The 20,988-nt window shown below is 38.7% G+C and overlaps 2 protein-coding genes across 4 annotated transcripts in view; one reads left to right on the top strand and one right to left on the bottom strand.

Moving 5' to 3' along the window:
- Positions 1-6,347: 6,347 nt before the first annotated feature.
- LOC137384503 (armadillo repeat-containing protein 10-like) lies at positions 6,348-7,337 on the top strand. The gene has a single exon (XM_068058642.1). The coding sequence runs from the start codon at positions 6,348-6,350 to the stop codon at positions 7,335-7,337; it is 990 nt and encodes a 329-aa protein (XP_067914743.1).
- Positions 7,338-13,611: 6,274 nt separating this feature from the next.
- ndel1b (nudE neurodevelopment protein 1-like 1b) overlaps positions 13,612-20,988 on the bottom strand; it is a 58,193-nt gene continuing 50,816 nt past the window's right edge. For 2 of the 3 annotated variants that reach the window (XM_068058042.1, XM_068058043.1), the window contains exons 8-9: positions 19,925-20,076; positions 13,612-14,731 (exon numbers count right to left, since the gene is read on the bottom strand). In XM_068058042.1, coding sequence (XP_067914143.1) covers positions 14,644-14,731; positions 19,925-20,076 — 240 coding nt within the window. In that variant the 3' untranslated portion in view covers positions 13,612-14,643. Of the gene's footprint in view, positions 14,732-16,613; positions 16,649-19,924; positions 20,077-20,988 lie in introns of all 3 variants that reach the window. The other variant, XM_068058044.1, reaches the window with a different exon arrangement.

The raw sequence follows: 20,988 nt of genomic DNA, 5'->3' as shown, positions 1-20,988 counted from the left end.
AATATTGTGTGCAATTCTGGTCGCCACACTACCAGAAGGACGTGGACGTGGCTTTGGACAGGGTACAGAAGAGGTTTACCGGGATGTTGCCTGGTCTGGAGGGCATTAGCTATGAGGAGAGGTTGGATAAACTCGGATTGTTTTCACTGCAACGACAGAGGTGGAGGGGCGACATGATAGAGGTTTACAAAGTTATGAATGGCACGGACAGAGTGGATAGTGAGAAGCTTTTTCCCAGGGTAGAAGAGTCAGTTACGAGGGGACATAGGTTTTAGGTGAGAGGGGCAATGTTTAGAGGGGATGTGCGAGGCAAGTTCTTTACACAGAAGGTGGTGAAAGCAGGTACGATAGTGACGTTTAAGAGGCATCTTGACAAATACATGAATAGGATGGGAATAGAGGGATACGGTCCCCGGACAGAAGTGCAGAAGGTTTTAGTTTAGGCAGGCATCAAGATCGGCGCAAGCTTGGAAGGCCGAATGGCCCGTTCCTTTGCTGTACTGTTCTTTGTTCTTCTTTGATATCTGGACTACAGGGGTTAAGTTATGAGAAGCGATTACACAAATTAGGCCTGTTTTCGCTAGAATTTAGAAGGTTAAGGGGTGATCTGATCGAAGTCTTCAAGATATTAACAAGAAAAGACAGGCTAGATAAAGATAAACTATTTCCACTGGTTGGAGATTCTAAAACTAGGGGGCATAGTCTAAAAATTAGGGCCAGACTGTTCAGGAGAGATGTTAGGAAGCACTTCTTCATGCAAAGGTTGGTAGAGGTTTGGAACTCACTCCCACAAACAGCAGTTGAAGCTAGAACAGTTGTTAATTTTAAATCTGAGAGATTTTTGTTAAGCAAAGATATTAAGGGATATGGGCCAAAGGCAGGTATATGGAGTTAGGCCGTGGATCAGCCATGATCTCATTGAATGGCGGGACAGGCTCGAGGGGCTGAATAGCCTACTCCTGTTCCTATATTGACAAATTAAAAGCAAAATACTGCGGATGCTGGAAATCTGAAATATAAACAAGAAATGCTGGAAATACTCAACAGGTCTGGCAGGATCTGTGGAGAGAGAAGCAGAGTTGATGTTTCAGGTCAGTGACCCATCTTCAGAAACGTTAACTCTGCTTCTCTCCACTGATGCTGCCAGACCTGCTGAGTATTTCCAGCATTTCTTGTTTATATTTGATTCATATTGACTATTTGAAGCATTCATTCGATGATGTAAAATCCATTTAACGGGGAATTAATCCCAAATTCTGAGGGCCATAGCTTCCATTTTGATACAACTGTCTTTGTACCACACATGGGCCAAATGTAACGACTGGCCAGTTAATCAGTTTTTGGGAGTGTTACAAGAGTAGTAGAGACACGAGAGCACAGCAAGAGTGAGAGCGATAAAAGGAGCACCAGAGTTAGAGCAAAAATAATCGAGGAGTGATGTCACTTTTTTGCTCTTTAACCTAGAGGAATAGTTTAAACTAAGAACTGGGAAACTATTACTTTGTCTAGCTAAAGTTATTGATTTAATAAACTAATTAGTTAATAAAACAAAAAAAACCTTAAGTAACCTTAATTGAATATATAAAACAAGGTTAGCTTGGGATGAGGTGTCATAACTACAGCATGTCGGAGTTTAGTGTCAGCATCATGAGGAATTCTAGCCAGAGATTTTCAGTTGGAATCCAAGCTGCAGCCATTGGGGAGCATCAGGGGGTGGGGGTGGGGGGGGGGGGGGTGTAGTTAGCTGGGCAGTTTGATCCAGGAGGCAGTCACACACTTTAGGTCAGGTAGTAACTTAGTCAGTAGTCAGGGATAGGAGAATATGGCTGTGAGTCAAGCAGGTATGGGGACCCAGGATGCAGTGAAGGAGGTGCCTCAGCCATTGAGGTTGCCCAACAGGTTTGAGGTACTTTCTACCTGTATGGAGAATAAAAACTGCAGGGAGGATGGACAATCTGACCTCAGCACCATGGTGTAGGAGGCCATTCAAGTGGGGGAGTAAAAAGAAATGTGGTCAGGGACAGTGTAATAGATACTGTTCTCTGCAGCTATGACCAGAATCCTGAAGGCTGTGTTGCCTGCTCGGTGTTAAGGTTATCTCCATGCAGCTGGAAAGGAACTTCAGGCATTGTTGTGGTCCACATTGGAATCAATCACATAGTTAGAACTATGAATGAGGTTCTACTGAGAGAGTTTGAAGAGCTCGGGTCCAAATTAATAAGTAGCCACGCATAAATTAGGATATGGTCAAATGGATCAGAGTTGAATCTATGATTCAGAGTGGTGTGGAAGGCAGAGGTTTTGATTCATGGGGCATTGGCACCAATGCGGGTGGAAAAAGGGAGCTATTCCATTGGAACTAGCTCCACTTAAACCAGGCTGAAACCGTTGTCCTGATGAATCAAATAATGAGGGCTGGAGTTGAGACTTGAAAGAGTGGGGGGTTGTGGGGGGACCGTCATGGGAGGAAATTTATAAATCTGAAAAGCTGAAGCCATAGAGCAGTGTAACAATTTGGGTAAAGATGAGCAGAGTGTGACAAGGAAGGGGCAGAGATTTTAGCAGTATATTGCATCAGTGAATAAGATCAATTGACAGAAAAATGATAAAAATTTAAAATTAAAGGTACTTTATCTGAATGCATGAAGCATTTGTAACAAAATAGATGAATCAATAGCAGAGGGAGTAAATGGGTTTAATCTAATAATCATTACAGCAACGAGTTTGCATGGTGACCAAGATTGTTTTCAGAGAGTTTGGAATTTCTGGCGGTCGGCTTCTGGTACTAGCTCATATGCCCTGAGGATAGCATTTTTAGTTAGTTCATAATTTAATGAACTTTGATCTGGCAACAGGGAAAAAACCTCATGGGCTTTTCCTATTAGCGTGCTTTGTAGCAGGAGGGTCCAGCTCTCGGCCAGCCACTTTAACTGCCTTGCAAGCTTTTCAAAAGTTACAAAAAATGCTTCCACGTCTCCCTCATTGAATTTTAAGAGCTCAGCACACGGCCCTGAGTTAAGTGTAGTCTCCATATTGGCTGTGCTTTCACTGGGGCTACCCTGTCACCCCTAGCTAATTCAAGACACCTTAACTCCCTTTCCTCTCGCTCCTTCTGGAAAATTCTTTCTCTCTCACTTTCCTTTGTTCTAACTGTATTTTTGCTAACATTACCCTATCTAAATCTGACTCCAACTGTCTAACTCTTCAGGTTCAAGGGAAAAACAGTTGGCCACAAGTCTTAGGATTTCAGATTTCTTAGCTTTGGCACGGAAAGTGATCCCACACTGCCCCAGCCACATTCCTCAACTTTTAACTTATCCCAAGTTACTTCATCCTGGCTGGGGCGGTATTGGCTTCGGACATGTTAGTATTCTAGCAACACAAACCACAAGAAAACCTGCCCTGAAGTCGTCTTTTTTTTTGATTGGAAGTGGGACACCAAATAGATCCCAATTTCTCATTTGTCTGTGGGTAGAATCCAGACTACAGCCCCCAAATTTCTGTTATGACCAGGTGAGGAAGGGGTCTCAGGCTCCCCTTCTCTGGTTTGACCGCAACAGGGTTTATCTTTTTAACAGTGAGCACTTGCTCCTGTTACTCCTTTACTTGCAAATGAACCAGTCAGACAGGTTTTCTTGAGTTTAAACAAGAAAGATGCAAGCTTATTAACCTTATCACTCTGAATCGGTTAAAATTAATAAAATGTGATGCATCCGTGCTCACATTCATGAGGCGCATGCACACACACTTACACAAATAGATATAGAGGGAGAAAAAACAAACAGAATGGGGAGGTTGGAGTAGAGTCCTTAATAAAAATGGAATTTAAATATGGAAGTGTAGTCCCAGTGTCCTTAAGTGAAATTGAAGTCCTCGCTGGGCCATGTGCACAATTTGAGCTTGCTTCTCTGGTTCCAGAAGGCTGAAGAGAGTCTTTATGCATCCTCCATGTTGTTGAACGTGATTTTTTTTGAAATTGAGTTCTCCTCCCAGGCTGTGCAAACATATTTGGTAGAGGGGTTTGACTCTTTCAAAGTCAATGGGTGTTGATGGCTTTTGACGACCAACCTTGACAAAACCATTCTAGTTAATTGAATCAGAGAAGCACCTTCATTGTTCTGGCTAGACTGGGCAGTTACCTTGGTCTCCCAGCCAGCCTTTGGCTTCTCTAATGCAAGTTGAGTGTGGTCATCTTTAGCTGTTCTGTTATGCTTTTTAAAAGCTATTTGTAATAATGTCCAGTAAAAAAAAAAAAGTCTCAGGCAACATTCCATAATGAAATAAATATTTTCCATTTGGCATATGGGATTTCCATCACATCCATTATTAAGGAAATGGTAACTTCTTTAATAGAAAGTAATAATATGAATAAGCAGAGTTAACATGATTGACAAGTCTATTACTTGGGGAACCAGTGGATATAGTATAAAAATTTTCAAATGGCACTCAACAAGGTGTCATGTGAAATGTTGTTACACAAGATAAGGGCTCATGAGGTTGGGGATAATATAGCATGGATAGAGATTGGTTACAGGGCAGAAAATAGAGTAGGAATAAATGGGCCGTTGGCAGGCTGTTACTAGTGGGGTGTTGCAAAGATCAGTGCTGGGATGTCAACTATTCCTGCATTACAACAGTGATTACACATCCAATAAAGTACTTCATTGCCTGCAAAGTACTTTTAAGACGTCTGATATTGATGAAAGGCGCTATATAAATGCAAGTCGTCATCTATTTACAATCTATATTAATTGCTTAGAGGAAGTGACTAAGTGTAATGTATCCACGTTTGCTGACAATACAAAGCTAGGTAAGAAAGTAAACTGTGAGGAAGGCACATGGAGTCTGCAAAGACAGACAGGTTCAGTGAGTGGGCAAGAAAGTGACAGCATATGTGGGGAAATGTGAGGTTATTCACTTTGGTAGGAAGAAAAGAAAAACAATTTTTAAAAAGCATCGGGAAACTATTAAATTTTGGTGTTCAGAGGGCATTTTGTGTTTTTATATGCAAAACACAGCTAACATGCAGGTAGAGCAAGCAATTAGGAAGGCAAATGGTATGTTGGCCTTTACTGGAAGGGGATTGGAGTACAAGAATAAGGAAGTCTTGCTGCAGTTGTACCAAGACCACACCTGTGTACAATTTTGATCTCCATACCTCAGGAAAGACATACTGCCTTAGAGGGGGTGCAACAAAGGTTCACTAGATTGATTCATGGGTGAGGGGGCTATCCTATGAGGAGGGATTGAAAATGGGCCTATACTCTGGAGTTCAGAAGAATGCAAGGTGATCTCATTGAAACATAGAAGATCTGAGAGGGCTTGACAGGGTAAATTTGGAGAGACTGTTTTGCCTAGCTGGAGACTCTAGAACTAGCAGTCATAGTCTCAGGATAAGGGATCAGCCATTTAGGATTGAAATGAAGAGAAATTTCTTCACTTAGAGGGTTGTGAATCTTTGGAAGTTTCTAGCCCGGAGGGCTGAGAATACTCAGTCATTGAGTATACTCAAGGCAGAGATCAAAAGAATTTTGGACTAAGGGAATTAAAAGGCTTGGCCAGGAAAGTGAAGTTGAGGTCAAGGTCAGCCATGATCTTCCTGATGATAGAAGAGTCTCACTGGCCATATGGCTTATTCCCACTATACTCTAGAGAGAGAGAAATATTGGTCCTGACACCAAGTGAAACTCATCAAATAGTACCATCTTTTGTTTTTCAACATTGCCCTGTTGAGACAAGGCTTTGTTTTAATGTCTCAACCAAAAGACTGCACCTCCAATGTGCAACACTCTCAATATTGTACTAGATTATGTCTACAAGTGTAGGGTAGAGCTTGAAACCAGAACCCTCTGCAGGTTTTAACACAAGAGGATTGGAAATGTAAAGAACACATTCACATGAAGCAAGACTTAGCCCTGCTATTATAACACACAAGTTAGTGACAAACATGGTTCAAAATTAACCGAAGATAAGCTGCCAGGCAGGGTAGTACAGAGACAGACTCAGTTGGACAATGAGAATACTAGAGGGATGAGATTCAGTGGACCAAAATACTGTTTTTTGAACTTTACTTTGCGTACATTCTTAACTTGTTATTAAAAGAATCTCCAGTGACTACATATATATATATATATATGTACATATACTATGACATCACCAAAGATGTATGCATTCAAATTCAAAGTGCTATGGATACCAGAATCTACGTGATGTCAACTGGAATCTTCTGTTATGATGTCATTGTTATCAGTTAATAGGAACCATTTGTTTTGACTATTCACTGCTTAGTTTCAAATATACTGAGCTTAGTAAATTGAGCACAAGATAGAAGCAACTTACAAATGAAAATGGAAGCTGACTTAGGAATCTATAGGAAGAACATGATGGGGCTTTTGTCTGGAATGGGAGCTGCTTATTTACTGTACAAACCAATCAACAGAAGCACAAACACTGATGACCACAACAGAAGAACATCCAGTGACGAACATAGCTCATGTGTTGATGCTGGGACCGGTAGCTCACACATGATTCAGGCTGATGCATCAGGATTTACTATTACCAGCAGCTGCGATGACATGGATGCACAACACTTGCATAGGCTTTTGGCTGTTCTTAAGCAAAATCCCAACCCTACCCTGAAAGCACTCATTGGAACAAGTATTTGTAGATTGGCTGCATTTTCTGGTAATCATGAATTAATTCGTTCACAAGGTGGGATCAGTATTATTGTAGAATCATTGAATGATCCTCTGACTGAGATAAAAGTAGACGCTTTAAATGCTCTTAACTTTCTTTCTAACAATGCCTCAAATCGAGAAATAATCCAGGAATATGTTCATCAAGTCCGTGAACTGGTCAGCGCAGCCATTTTAGACTCTGAATTGCAGTTAGCTGCTTTAAGGCTGCTCAGTAACTTGCTGCACTACCACCAAAACCAGCTCAAGATGAAAAGGTCCATCCCAGAATTTTTTGAACTGTTGCAAAAAGGGTCAACCCAAACTAAGGCCCAAGTGTTAAAGATTTTCATCAATTTATCGACAAACTTAGAACTCACATTTGATATTCTGAACACTCGAGTTCCGCTGACCTTCCTTTCGTTGTTTAATACATGCATGCCATCAGATATTCTTCAGGGTCATCTAACATTTGTGGCTAATTTAAATGAAATCAGGAAAAGTCCAAATTATGAATCTGCTCACCATGAATATAATGAGGAGTCCCTCTTTGCACTGTTATTTGGAGGCTCACAATTTTCAAATAAACTCTTTTCTTTAATGACACGTCCAGACAATGGGGTGTTCTTACTGACTACAAAGATCCTAACAAAATTACGGTGAATTACTTGCAAGCTATAGTTAAATAGATAACATTTAATATAATTTAAATTTCTTTGATTTCAAGAGCTGTTTAAGCCACAGTAACTGGTTCAAAGGTTTGTGTATAATTATGAAGTTTTTTAATTCTATGGACATTATTCCTTATAATTTTTCACTAAGGATTATTGTTAAGTATTAGCAGAAGCACATGTGAGCCTTCAAAATGTGATTGATAGAATCTCAACTATTTATTGTACTTTGAGCATGTCACAGGAAACGAGCTGTTAAGCAGCAACTCCAGACAGTTGAAGCTGTTGGAAAATTAAACTATTAGCATCTGCACTAACAATTACATTAGCAGATAATGCCACAAATAAAAGGTGATTGTTATTTGCTTAACAGTCTTCTTATTCTTTTAACCACTTAACAGTTGAAGCTACATAATTAATTGCAAAACATGAAGATCATTCACCATTGCAGAGAACTTCACTTTTTAGCACTGCTGATGCACTATTTAAACAAATATTGACCATAGATCATAATTTGGGGTGGAAGAGAATTACTGTGGCAGTGTTTCTCTAGTTTTATACTGAAGTTTAGTAATGTGCCGAACTGTACCAAAAAGCCCCATGCACAAACTTGTTTATCCTCTAGTGTAAGGCACACCCCAACAGTTCCAATTAAAATGGCTAAAACACTTCATAGCAATTAAAAACAGTGGTAGTGGAGAGCAAGGGTGAAAATGGGGAGAATATGATACATTAACCATGCTAAAATTAGACTATCATATTCATCATCCTTTCACATAATGGCCTATCACAAGGCCCAATGCAAGATGATCATCTTTGGAACCCAGTTCAGACAATCATTGTTTTTATTTCTTGAGCTTTCATAACTTAACACCACCTGCTGTCTGTTTGAAAAGATTAATGGAATGAGTGCCTACAAAAGACAGAGAACTTCCTGGTAAGTCTGTTGCAAGTATATTTTTCCTTTGAACCAAGTTTCTGAATTACCTTTCTCCAAAATCTCTTTCAAAAAGCATTGACTCTAGTCCTCAAAATTACTAAAAAGGAGCTGAGTCATTGCAGGGAGTCCTAAAGGACAGGCTGCTGCTTATTACTTTGTTCATTTCCTGTTCTCCAGCCATCAAAGATAATTTGCATTGCCTGTATTTTTATAGCTGAAGAAAACCAATTGAACATGGTGTCTACTGTTTCTGACCTTGCAATGTCCTTTTGTTTCTACCACACACAATACTGCACAGTGAGCTTCATCTTTCATGTGATCTTTCATCTTTTGTAATCCCACAGGTAGGCAGAAATTGAGCTGTGCAGTATTCAAGTACAACAATGGCAGCTCGTGAACATGTTAAACATGCCAAACCAAGCTAGTTTGTGATCATGACAATGGGCCCTTCACAAATGTGCAATGTCTTGAACACATGCTCCAGTCACGCAGAAGTTTAATAAGATTTTTTAAAATCTGATGATTAATAATCCACTCCAGTAAACAAATACAAATGAATATTTGCAGTTTCATTAAGCATGTGCAGAGATTTTTACACTCTAGTGTTATCTAATTACACTAAGTCCACAGCAATATTTTGGCTCGTCTACTTTGGTAGAATTTAAGAGCATAAAATCTTAAGAATGTCTATTCTCCTCAACAACTACTTCGAGATGATAGCTGTAGTCTTCCAAATGTTAAACTAGATGAAGTTAAAATTCATCCAAGACCGGCTATCACAAAAGCAGTCTGCCAGCATGGAGGCAGTCAGGGGATTGAGAGGTGGAGGAGAATAGAACTCTGTCAGTGCATGTGTGGCAGCTGGCACGGATTTGATGGATGAAGTCACTGAGGGCAGCATGTAGATAAGAAGGAAAAAAAGGTCAAGATTACATTCTTGGAGGTCTCTGTAGGTAACAATGAATGAGCATTTGGGATGTAGGAGTGAAACCACGTGGGCATTGGGTGAGGGAAGGGGGGTGGGGCAGGAAGGCCCAAGGGCTGGTGTGATTCACTGTTTCAAGGACTATAGAGATGCCAAGGAAGGATAAAGCACCAGAGAGAATGTCATTAAAACCTTTGTCACTGCTCCTTTGGTGCTGTGAGACAGACGGAAACTGAACTGGAGAGATGTGAACAATTATGGGTGAGCTGGGCAGAGTTGGGAGGTGGCAACATATGCACGGAACCTTAGCGGGAAGACAGAGGTTGGAAATAATATAATTGGGGAGGATGAAAACTTTTAGGATGTTTTAATACAAGGGTATGATAGTGACACTTTTAATGAGAGAGGGGTGATAGCCAAAGAACAAGACTATCAACTATGCCAACTAACATGGGGGCTTGATGAAGAAATACACAAGCTCCTTGCACTTGGTGTTTGAGGAAAGGTGAAGGAGGCGGGGAAGACCATTTCAAGGAGAAAAAGATGAGCCTGAGATTATCCTTGCTCTCCAGGATAACTAATCGTAGCTGATTCTGGCTGAGGAAGGTGAAGGACAATAGCACTTGCCATGGTTCACCAAGATTTGGTTAATGAATGGTCAAGCCAACAGGCCTCAGGTACATTCAGACTTAAGTGAGAAAACATGCCAGAAACTAGACATGGAAATCTCCCATTTCAGATATTTGTAGTTCCTCCAGATGACATGCAGGGAACAAAAGATTATTGTTATATAGTTTCCTGGCATTTAATCAAAAATTACAGATGTTACACAAACTAATTTTTTTGGAATCTAAGTGGTTCAAATTTTATACAAAAATTAACACATCCTATAAGCAGATGGTTTACAATTCAGAAGACGTACATTTCAGTCTTCAGACAAATGTCTACCCAAGGGATTAACACTTGCAGCTTTCTGCTTACTTAATTTAATTTAGTCTCATGTTACTTTACCAGACTTTCCCAAAGAATAGATATTGCCACATAGACCAGAGATTTACAAACTTAAAAGTAAATACATTGAACCAGTAATATAAAAAGCACACAAATTGTAATTACTAAAAAATACACTTACACACAATGGACAATTCATCTTTATAAGTACCTTTTTGGGTGGAGTATAAAAATTTTGGTTACAAAACTTACCCAAGGAAGTATACACATGCCCTGGCGGGAGTGATACGAAGGTTCACTGGACTGGTTCCTGGAAGGAGCGGATTGTTCTATGGAAAGACATTGAGTAGACCAGGCCTATATTCTCTGGAGTCAAGAAGAATGAGAGATGATCTAATTAAAACATACACAATTCTTAAGGGGCTTGGCAGGGTAGATGAGGAGAAAATGTTTTTTTTGGCTGGGGAATCTAGGACACTGGGTCATAGCCTTAAAGTAAGGGAATAGTGATTTAGGACTGAGATGAGGAGAAATTTCTTAACTCAAAAGAATTGTGAATCTTTGGAATTCTCTACCCTTGAGAGTTGTGGATGCTCAATCATTGAGTATACTCAAGGCAGAGGTTGATAGATTTTTGCGTAGTAAGGGAATTAAGGGACAGGGGGATAATCTAATTAGTGTAATTAGATAATGAGGTAGATGATCAGTCATGATCTTGTTGAATGGCAGAACAGGCTCAAAGGGCCAAATGACCTACTCCTCTATTTTTTATGTTTAACCTGGTGAACACAGTTGATTTCTTCTCCCAACAGTTTCTGAATCAGTAAATCGTATGTAATGCATCAAACATGAGTGAAATGGTGCCTTCCATCTGACCATTACACCATGGTATGAAAGAACCTCAACCTTGTTTCAGACTCCAGCACTGAACCTTCTAGGTGTTCAGAGCTGGACTTTACCAGCTGTTTTTAAATAGAATTTTTCAACAAATTTGACAATACAACATATTCATATACACAATTAAATGCATTGTACAAGTGTAGCACTAGAAAAATTATAGAACAATTACTATAGAGACCATCACAAACCCACCTGTCCATTTGTATCCCCAAACTAGCACTGATACTTGTCTTCTGCCATTTTTCTCCCATGCACTATAAAAGAACATTGCACCAATAATAAGGTGCATTTTAAAATCAAGGATTCACTTTGCTACTAGATTGTGATGTTTTGGAATATTTACTACACTAGTCAATCTCCCATAGCAATACTCAGAGTTAATGAGAATAGTGTTCCATTTGACTGAGTTTACAGTACAAACTGTGGAGCAAGCAAGTTCTGGTTTTAATTCCCCTCCAAAAAGTAACAGCACCACCCTCTGGCAGAAATAAGAATAGTAGGGATTTCGTAGGATGAGTGATCCATTGATTTTGGTGAACTGGTGTCACAATTGTGACAACCCAAAAATAAATTACATTTTTATACAGGTAGTAATGGATCTACCTTGCATTGTTTATGGCAAGTTGAAGGATAGGCTGGATAGGAAGTGAATTTGAAAGAAAAGCACTTGTGGTTTAGACAGAGAAGAAAAGGAAAAAAGTGTTACTAGAATTTTAATAGATACATAGATTAGGTTTAAGTAGCACATAGAAATATATAAAGGAACCAAAAAGGGAGAGAATGAAGAGCTGGGGCAAGTAAAAAGTTCAGAGAAAAAGAGGCAAAATACTGGCGGAGCAATAGGCCAGCAAATGGGGAAAAAGTACGAGCTAAAAAGTGACAGAGAAAAGGCTATCAGTTGGGACAGCAAATGGAAAAGAAAGGCTAAAAGCAGTTAAGGTGCACATCCAAAGACAGGAAAGAGCCAAAAGAGGAGGGATTAAGGCAGCAACGGAGGAAGAAAAAGGTAATTTAAGAGGTTGGTATCTAAGTTTGTCACTGTTTCATAGCTGTAAGTATAACGTAGTTTCTTAACAAAATATAGATAATGAAAATTTTTGTTTTCTATCAAATTGGAAGCATTTTTTTTTTTAGAAAGCATGTTAAATGATTTGTGAGTGGCATAACAGAATCAATAACTGCCAAAAATCAATTGTTCTCCAACATTGACATTCCCATCTCATATTTTTGGATCCTTGCACGAGATATTTTCACAAGTTCAGTGTCACCAGTGGCTCCCGTATGCCGATCTCACATCTCCCATGATTTGCAGTGTACTTTTATCTGCCTGACATCGAGGTAAATGATAGCGTGATCAAGAGATCACACCAGAGAGCTCATACTTTCTTATGCCCACTACTGGAACACATGCTATTCTTCTCTCTCGGAAAACCAGACTGAATATAAATACTAGCATTAACTTTCATCTATGTAGCGCCTTTAATGCAGGGAAAAAGTGACTCAAGTCACTTCAGAGACGTCGAGAAAAAGTGGATGTCAAGCTAAGAGGAGGGCTGGCCAAAAGTTTCAGCAAACAGGTGGATTGTAGGGAGAGTATTAAAAAAAATGGGGGGGGGGGGGGAGAGAGAGAAAGGGGGTTTGTGTATGGCTGGGAGAGGTTACACAGATGGAAAGGGTTAAGGCCATGAAAAGTTCTGATGAAGGGTCTCTGACTTGAAATGTTAACTCTGCTTCTCTCTCCACGGATACTGCCAGATTTACCACATATTTCCAGTATTTCTTGCTTTTATAATCTATTTTAAACACTGGGATGAGAATTTTAAATTTGTGACATTGGGAGACTGGGAGCAAGTGTAGGCCAGCGAGTACAAAGGTGACGGATGATCGGAAAAGAACATAGGCAGCGCCTTGGGACAGTTCACTACTTTAAAAATGCTATGAATGCAAGTTGTTGCTGTTGCCAAGTAATGTGAAATCTGTGGTCATTTAACCAGTTAACACCTTATGCTTCCTATTATGTTTTTGCTAGCAGTTCACACCATGTGATAGCTACATAGCCCATCTGGTATCTGAACTTGTGGGTTTTCCTTTTGAGAATTGCATGTCATTATCCTTCCCATGTTTTTATATTGTTGGAAACAGTAAGTTAAATATTAAAAAGATAAAAAAATTTTGTAGTCCATTAGAGCACTGTCCAGTAGTGAGACAGATTACAGACTAAATGTTGACATTTTAACATTAGAAATATCAAAATCCTCAGTCAGTGACAATTCAGCCTAAATCCAACAAATCATAACCTGGGAAGTAAGGTATTTTAGAAATGAACAAAACTTAATACAAATATAGATTTGATTTCCATTTCCCCCTTTTGACATTTTGGCTTCATACAAATTGATTTGATACATTTGATCAGTTGCACATTTACAACAGCTCAGTAACATGTACTTGTTAAAATAGAATGAAAAATTTAATGAGACACTTTCCACATGGTCTTACTAAGAGTGACTCCAGCCCACATCCCACCATGTTATAACAGACTCTGCACACTGCGACTGTTTAAAGAACAAATTTATTTCTGGAAGATTAGACAGCAGGTTCTACATAATGATATCATATGATTTGTTACAACTGTGTATGGTAAACTTTCTCATTTATTAGACATGCCATATAGAATCTGAATAAATAATGCTACAAAGCCCAAGCTATGTACAAATATCTTGGGCAAAGTTATGTTTACAAACTTATATACAGTAAGAAACAGCATACGTAATTATCTGAATTATTGAACAAAATAAAATGTAAATGTGATTGAGTTGATGCATAGAAACAAAAATCAATGCCGTAAATAGTTCAAAAAAATTAAAGTGTGTAAGTTTGTAAGCTTTGTTATACAACTCCTGTATTTTTTTTTAAAACAAACCAATTTACACTTAAACAATACTTAAATATATCTTAATAAATCTGACATTATAAACCAAGCAAAAATTGTACAGTACAACATAAAAATTACAGGAATTGGTGTTTTAAAATACCACCAAATCCAGACACATAACCGAGAAACCCAGATCAACTATCTGGAGAGTCACACACCGTACAAGTGGCTTGAACAAATACCGTATATCCCATCATAGCCAGTTCTGATGAAAGTTCACTGACCTGAAACGTTAACTTTGCTTCTCTCGCCACAGATGTTGCCAGACCTGCTGAGTATTTCCAGCACTTTTTGGTTTTATTCCAAATATACCACTGTTAGCTTTGAATATGTAGAATTTTCCAATACTGCTTAGGATTTCAATTTTGAATTCTCAATATACAAATCGGTTGTTGCTGTAATGTATAGCAGGAATAGCATTAAAACCCCCATGAATGGTAAAGAAATGGGACACTGACTACACTGTAGTGACAGTATAGCGGAGATTAAGAGGCAAACTGTTTAATAAACTGAAAATCTTATGCAGAATGAGTAAAATAAAAATTCAGAAATTCCTACACACTGCAGTGCACTCCATTTGTAGCCAGGGTACAATGATTATCCTGTTGTTTGAAGTAGACATTTAAAAATAAAAGATGCAGTCTGGCTATTTAAACACTGAGTGGCAACATGCCTGGTGGTGATGGCGGTGGCGCTGATCCAATTCCAGCAGGTCCTTGGTCTAGACCGTTTACTACCCTATATTCAACAAAAAAAATTAAAGTATTTTATACAAGGATGCTACAGTAGCTGGTAATCTATAAATCTGGTACAAGCCTGACAACATTCATGATACAAAAATTACCAGAATGAGAACCTCTTCAAAACTCGCTCAAGACAATTATCAAGTCCATTCTTAGCTCTGGGTTCTGGACAAAATACAAAATTATACAGATCAATTTAGTTGTTTGGGTTTCCTGGTGGGCCTACTCCTGGGGATTTGGTTTCCTTAAGTACTGCTTCTGCTTCCTGCACCACTACCTGGTCTTGAAAATTAAAAGATCTGCATTAGCTATTCTACAACAATATTAAACTGGCAATGGACGACGTGACAATTAAAAACATTTTCTTGGGCAAGTTTTTTAGTTACCAGCTACAACTAAATGTTGATCTCCTCTGTATGCAAAAAGATCAGATAAATTTATCTGTGATTTTCAAACTTCAGTAATTTCACTACAATGATCCAGCTTGTTTCAATGTCAATGTGCAAATTGAAAACATTTATAAAAAGAAAGCTGACCCAAGATGATTGGAATTTCCTCGAGTTGCCTGCAGTTTAAGGGTTGAGAGAGTTTGGTTTTGATGTGAGATTTGGTAAAAGGAGATAACATTCATATTAAATCTCTGATTTTAATCTTAGTATTACAAAGAATCACTAATGATTTTACTTATGCAAATATTTATACAAGACATGTCCAGATTCAACTAATTCTATGTACAATTACAAAACTCACTGCACATTAGTTACTTCTAGGCTTAATAGCATAGTTTTGTGCAAAACAGAAGACTTTCGTAACAAATACACATGGTAATGTATTTTTCATGTGAGCACTTGTTAGTATTGGTTTTAAGTTTAGCCATGCCTCAGCTTTTAATGTACAAGAGACAAAGCACAACCAGTTAATTTTCTTATTTTTAAAAACATTGTGCCCTGGGTAAGAACCATTCTTAAAAGTTGTATCTCAGGTTCAAGTTTTTATTTAAATATTGTTCAGTCTCATTCAGATCGAATATAAATTTCCATTTAGTAATACTAGTTGTTCAAGTTGACTACTGTACTTCAAAGTTTAGCCCAGTGCACAAAATATTTCCAAATACATTTTAAGAAAAACGTAATTTTGATTTCATCATTCACCTTCAGATTTAGCCAAGCAGTCCCTGTGTTATGCAGATTTGAAGCTCGACCAGAAAAAAGTTTAAGATTTGGAGAGAAAACCTGATCAGAAGCTAAATATGTTTCTGTACATTTGTCCTTACATTTCTTGAAAAAAAAACTGATTGTTCACGTTTACTCTGCCAATCAGGGAAATGCTGTCACTTGTTAAATATGTACACAGAACATATGGTTGAAAAAATTATTAAAAGATCATAATGGAGTCAGAATTTTGGCAATAATATTGGATCTCCAATATTTTGAATCCTAAAATAGAACTCAGTCACAGCCATTTTCCAAATTCTGTGATGCCTCATACAGCTTAACAGGTGCTATACTGAATGCAATTTTGTACTACAGGCTCAACTGCAACTTGAATGGTTTTAACTGCAATAGCTAGGATGACAATGTCAACAAAAATAAATTTTTAATCTTGGCTGCATTTAATGACAATTTCCACAGACTGTGGGATAAGCCCCATACACGCATTATAAAGTTGTAGGGTAAAAATTTAGAAGAGCCACCAGGAGCTGTATTTTGAGAAATCATGCTGCACAAGGGCTCTTACATCTTGGCATAGAATACCAAAATCTCCATGCAGTTAGTAAAAATTCAGCCTAAATCTAGCTGTTAATCCTGCTTCCATTTACATCACCATTGCGCCAGCATGCAGGGGATCACTTCAAGGAATACATTAAAATGAATTACCCATGATATACTCGGTGAAAAAGACTTTCTCTTTTCTGATAAAAGAAAACATACTGAATCAACTTTAAACACTCATGCTAACTACATGCTGAAATCTAAACCAGTTTAAGACGGTTAAATACTTAAATCACACACAACTTCTTACAACTACAATTAAATTCTTCTTACTCAATTTACTACACCCAACAGTTTTTATGATCCGTTTCAGGACATGCTGAAAAGTAGTAGTGAGGAACTCAACCTGTGGAGCAATCCAAAATGCTGCACCTCCAATATTGTAGGAAACAGAAGTACAGTCTTTTGTGTCAGAAACCAAGTACAACAGATAAATAACTGATAAAGAATGCCAGAGTACACCAAAATTACAGCATGGTGGGATTCAAGACTAGCTTTTCCTTTTCGTTCCAACCCTAAAGTTTGATTTCACCTCTTAACTGGGGAGGTTGAGTGTGCTATTTTGCTGAGTTTCTCCCTTTCTCTCAAAGAGGTTGGCTCCTGCTGAAATAAAGTTTCACAGGGGTTGACAACTCAGCAGTACCTCTCAAAAAGATTGATTATGTTTGAGCCCAGATGCCAAGTATGGACTGGATATTTGCTCATGCAGTGTGCATGCTAAACTAAATTCCTTCTATGCAACTCCTCATCATGACTACACATTGAATTCAAGCATGAATCATTGGATAGAAATCAAAGAGGAATCCTAGCAGCTTTTTCACTTCCCAACTCAGGAGCACTAACAACAATTTTAACATCCCAGCTTGGACCAACTAACCCCACACGAATCAAGAATCCAACCTGGGACTTTCCTGTCTGAAGAGCATAGCATTACACCTGGGCCTGACTCATCCACTGAACCATTAGGAGAGGTAATTGGACTGTAACAAAACTTAATATATATTTTGTTACAAAATATTTGTTCTATAAGAATGAGGCAAGTTAGAAATTAAAGACAGATGAATTTCAAACACAAAACATATTAAATCAAATATACAGTTGGTTATTCAACTGTACTTACAAAAAGCATTCCCAATTTGGAATAAATTTTCCTTTGACTTGCTTAAATTAAATGTTGTTTGCTTAGCTGATTAAAAACACTACCCACCCCCTATTAGCTAAATTACTTCTGCGCAAATTTGCTACAGACAGGAGAGGGAATAATTACATAAATTTGCACATTAGCATTTTTCCCACCAATAAGCTAAGCTAATGTAAATTTTGCCACCAGAAGCAACAAACTATCAAAGTGAGTGGTCTTCAGATGTCTCAGGCACCAATGCCATCACAGACAAGGGCAACCAAAAACAGCAGGGATTCTGATAGGTTGAGTGAAATTGTGACCGTTTACAATCTTAAAATAATCTCAAAACCATTTAAAAGCAGATCTTTCTTCTAGATAAACCAATGTAAATGGATTGTTTTTTCAGCAATAGGGGTGCTATTGGAGAACCATTTCAAGAGGCAATTCTCTGATGCAAGTAATGCTCTACAACTAATTGTGACAAACATGTAGTGTATTAATCTGCAGAACAGAATTTCAGCAATCACCTATTATTTCATGTCTGAGACAGAATTTTTACCTCCATGTTCACTTAAACATTTCCTCTTGAAATAAAATAGGATTTTGTGAAGAGTTTGAAAAATACTCAAGTATTTTCTATGGTATCAATTAACATTTGTAAATAAGTCCTGGATCCCTAGAGAACCAACATTCATAGTTCAGTTTAGTCTTAGAAGTCAAAGAAATTCAAGCTTCAAATAGTAATAATTGACATGGATTCTGGAAAGTCAGAATACCAGAAAATTTGGTGTGGGAATGAGGGAGGAGCAGAAAGAGAGTTACTGAATGACACAGTAGGCGAGTTGAAAGGCATTTTACTATCAGGGGAAGAAAAGTTCCCATTTCTAATTGGAAGAATAATGCAGAATTAACACCAACAGGTTTAACCAAATGGATGGAGAGCATTGCCCTGCTACTGCTGTCCCATATAGTACTCGAAAGTACATGTTCCACTACTTGACACCGACACCCCTCACCCAGATAGCGCAAAATTTACTCAAGAAACAGAAAAGGAAAATACATTCACATTTAAAGTTAAGCCCAAATACCTAGAGCTCAGAAGGATATTGTGTGAAACAAGATCAAAGTCGGAACCTATGCAAATCTCTTCTTGGAGGGGTATGGAGTGAAAAAGAAAGCAAGCACGAAATGCACTCAGGTCTAAGTTTGAAGCGTGGGCTATTTTAACTCCAAGGTGTTATCTACATGCTGATCAGCTGGCTGCCTAAAAGCAACAGCCGGCAGGTGAGTGGGAGAGGACGTTCGAGTGACCAGAGGCTGTTGGCTGGCACTAAATGATTACTTACCAGCAAACAGGTAAGTAATGAAGCAGGTTTCAGGAGGGTCTCGACAAAGGGAAATGGGAATGGGAGCTCGGAGGTTGCAATTTTCCTTGTGGCCCGTCAAAGGTTTTACGTTTACCTCGGAGAGCCTCTTGTCTGCAGACCAGCTTCAGCGTGGTGGAAAAGTTGAGCTGGCTTTTCTGCGGAGGTCTCAGTTAAAATACAGGCAGTCTTTTTAATGTAATAGGACCCATATTAGCAGAAATTCTTGATGTGCTGCCTGCTTTTGGTGGGCATCTCATCCATCTGCAGAACCATGTGCATTAAAATGGGTATTGGTGCGAAAGACTCCAGTCTTGAAGGGGTTAGTAACCTTCTCACTTTTAATGGCGTCTGCCAGGTGGGTAGGGATAACATCAGCCCTTGGGTTTAATTATGGATAAATTCAATAAATACAAAAATGTAGTGTTTTTGTGCTGTAGACCTGGATGAGTAAATATTAAGCTTTCAGAAAGGAGTGAGAAGGGAAAGGAGAGAAAGAGCAAAGGGTTCAGAAAAGATCCAAACCCAGAAGAGATCCAGGAGGGATTTGAAGTATACAGCACTGAAGGAGGCTATTCAGCCCATTGTGTCTGTACCAGCTCTTTGAAACAGCTATTCAATTAATTCCACTCCCATGCTCCTTCCCCATAGCCTTGCAATTTTTTCCTTTCAAGTATACATGCAATTCACGATTAAAAGTTACGACTGAATCGGTTTCCACCACCCTTTCAGGTAGTGCATTCCAGGTCGCAACAACTTGCTGCATAAGAAAATGTCTTCTCATCTTTCCTCTGGTTCTTTTGCCAATACACATTACGAGTAAATATACATTACTAGTAAATATAACTAAGAACGCCCCAATTCAAGAAAATTGTATTTAATAGCTAATTTTTTATTGGCTATTTTGTTAATGTCTCTTAAACACTTACCCTTTGTCAAAATATGTTGCAAGACCTGAATTTGAAAACTTTGCACTGTTGACCATAGCAGAGGTGCCATTGCCATTCCCTGAACTGTAACTTTTTCGTGATGCTTGATCCTTTGCAAAATTTCTGCATGCTGCTAACTTTGATTCTAAGGCCTGAAAAGATTCAAGTGTTAGTTAGCAGGAAAAACTAAATCAAAGAATTCTGCACAACAGTTTAAAACACTATATAAAATGACTCGTTTCCTATATGTGGTTCAATTTTTCTTTTGTTCATTCATGGGATGTGGGCGTCGCTGGCTATGCCAGCATTTATTGCCCATCCCTAATTGCCCTTGAGAAGGTGGTGGTGAGCTGCCTTCTTGAACCGCTGCAGTCCATTTGGGTAGGTATACCCACAGTGCTGTTAGGAAGGGAGTCCCAGTATTTTGACCCAGTGACAGTGAAGGAATGGCGATATAGTTCCAAGTCAGGACAGTGTGCGACTTGGAGGGGAACTTGCAGGTGGTGATGTTCCCATGCATTTGCTGCCCTCGTCCTTCTAGTTGGTAGAGGTCAAATAAAGGGAACTTATGACCTTTCCCCCACCCAAGCCCATTCAAAAAGCAATAGCATTGATTTTTTAAATGACAAACAAAACAGAAACCAGAAAAGGATACAATGCATGACCTGTAAGGTTTTAGTCTTCAAATGGAAGCATTCAACATATAGTGCAAAGTCAGTCCAAGCTCTCAATTGCGGGAGGGGGAAGAACATAGGAACAGGAGTAGGCCATTTAGTCCGCAAGCTGTCCCGCTGTTCAATGAGATCAAAGCCGATCTATGACCGTCCTCCATATTCCTGCCTTTGCTCCATATGCCTTAATACCTCTGGTTAACAGGAATCTATCAATCTCAGGTTTAAAATTAACAATTGACCCAGAATCAACTGCTGTTTGCAAGAGAGAGTTTTGAACTTCTACCACCCTGTGCTTCACTCCTGCAAGGCCTGACTTTAATTTTTGGACCATATCCCCTAGTCTTAGATATCCTAACCAGTTACATTTTAAAAAAAATTCATGGGACGTGA

Source organism: Heterodontus francisci, chromosome 26 (genome assembly GCF_036365525.1).
Source record: "Heterodontus francisci isolate sHetFra1 chromosome 26, sHetFra1.hap1, whole genome shotgun sequence".
Taxonomy (NCBI): Eukaryota; Metazoa; Chordata; class Chondrichthyes; order Heterodontiformes; family Heterodontidae; genus Heterodontus; species Heterodontus francisci.
The sequence above is the reverse complement of the archived record's forward strand: the minus strand, read 5'-3'. Positions and strand labels throughout refer to the sequence as shown.

Excerpts from the sequence above, each read along its gene's own strand:
- LOC137384503 (XM_068058642.1), top strand. The coding sequence starts at position 6,348 with ATGGAAGCTGACTTAGGAATCTATAGGAAGAACATGATGGGGCTTTTG.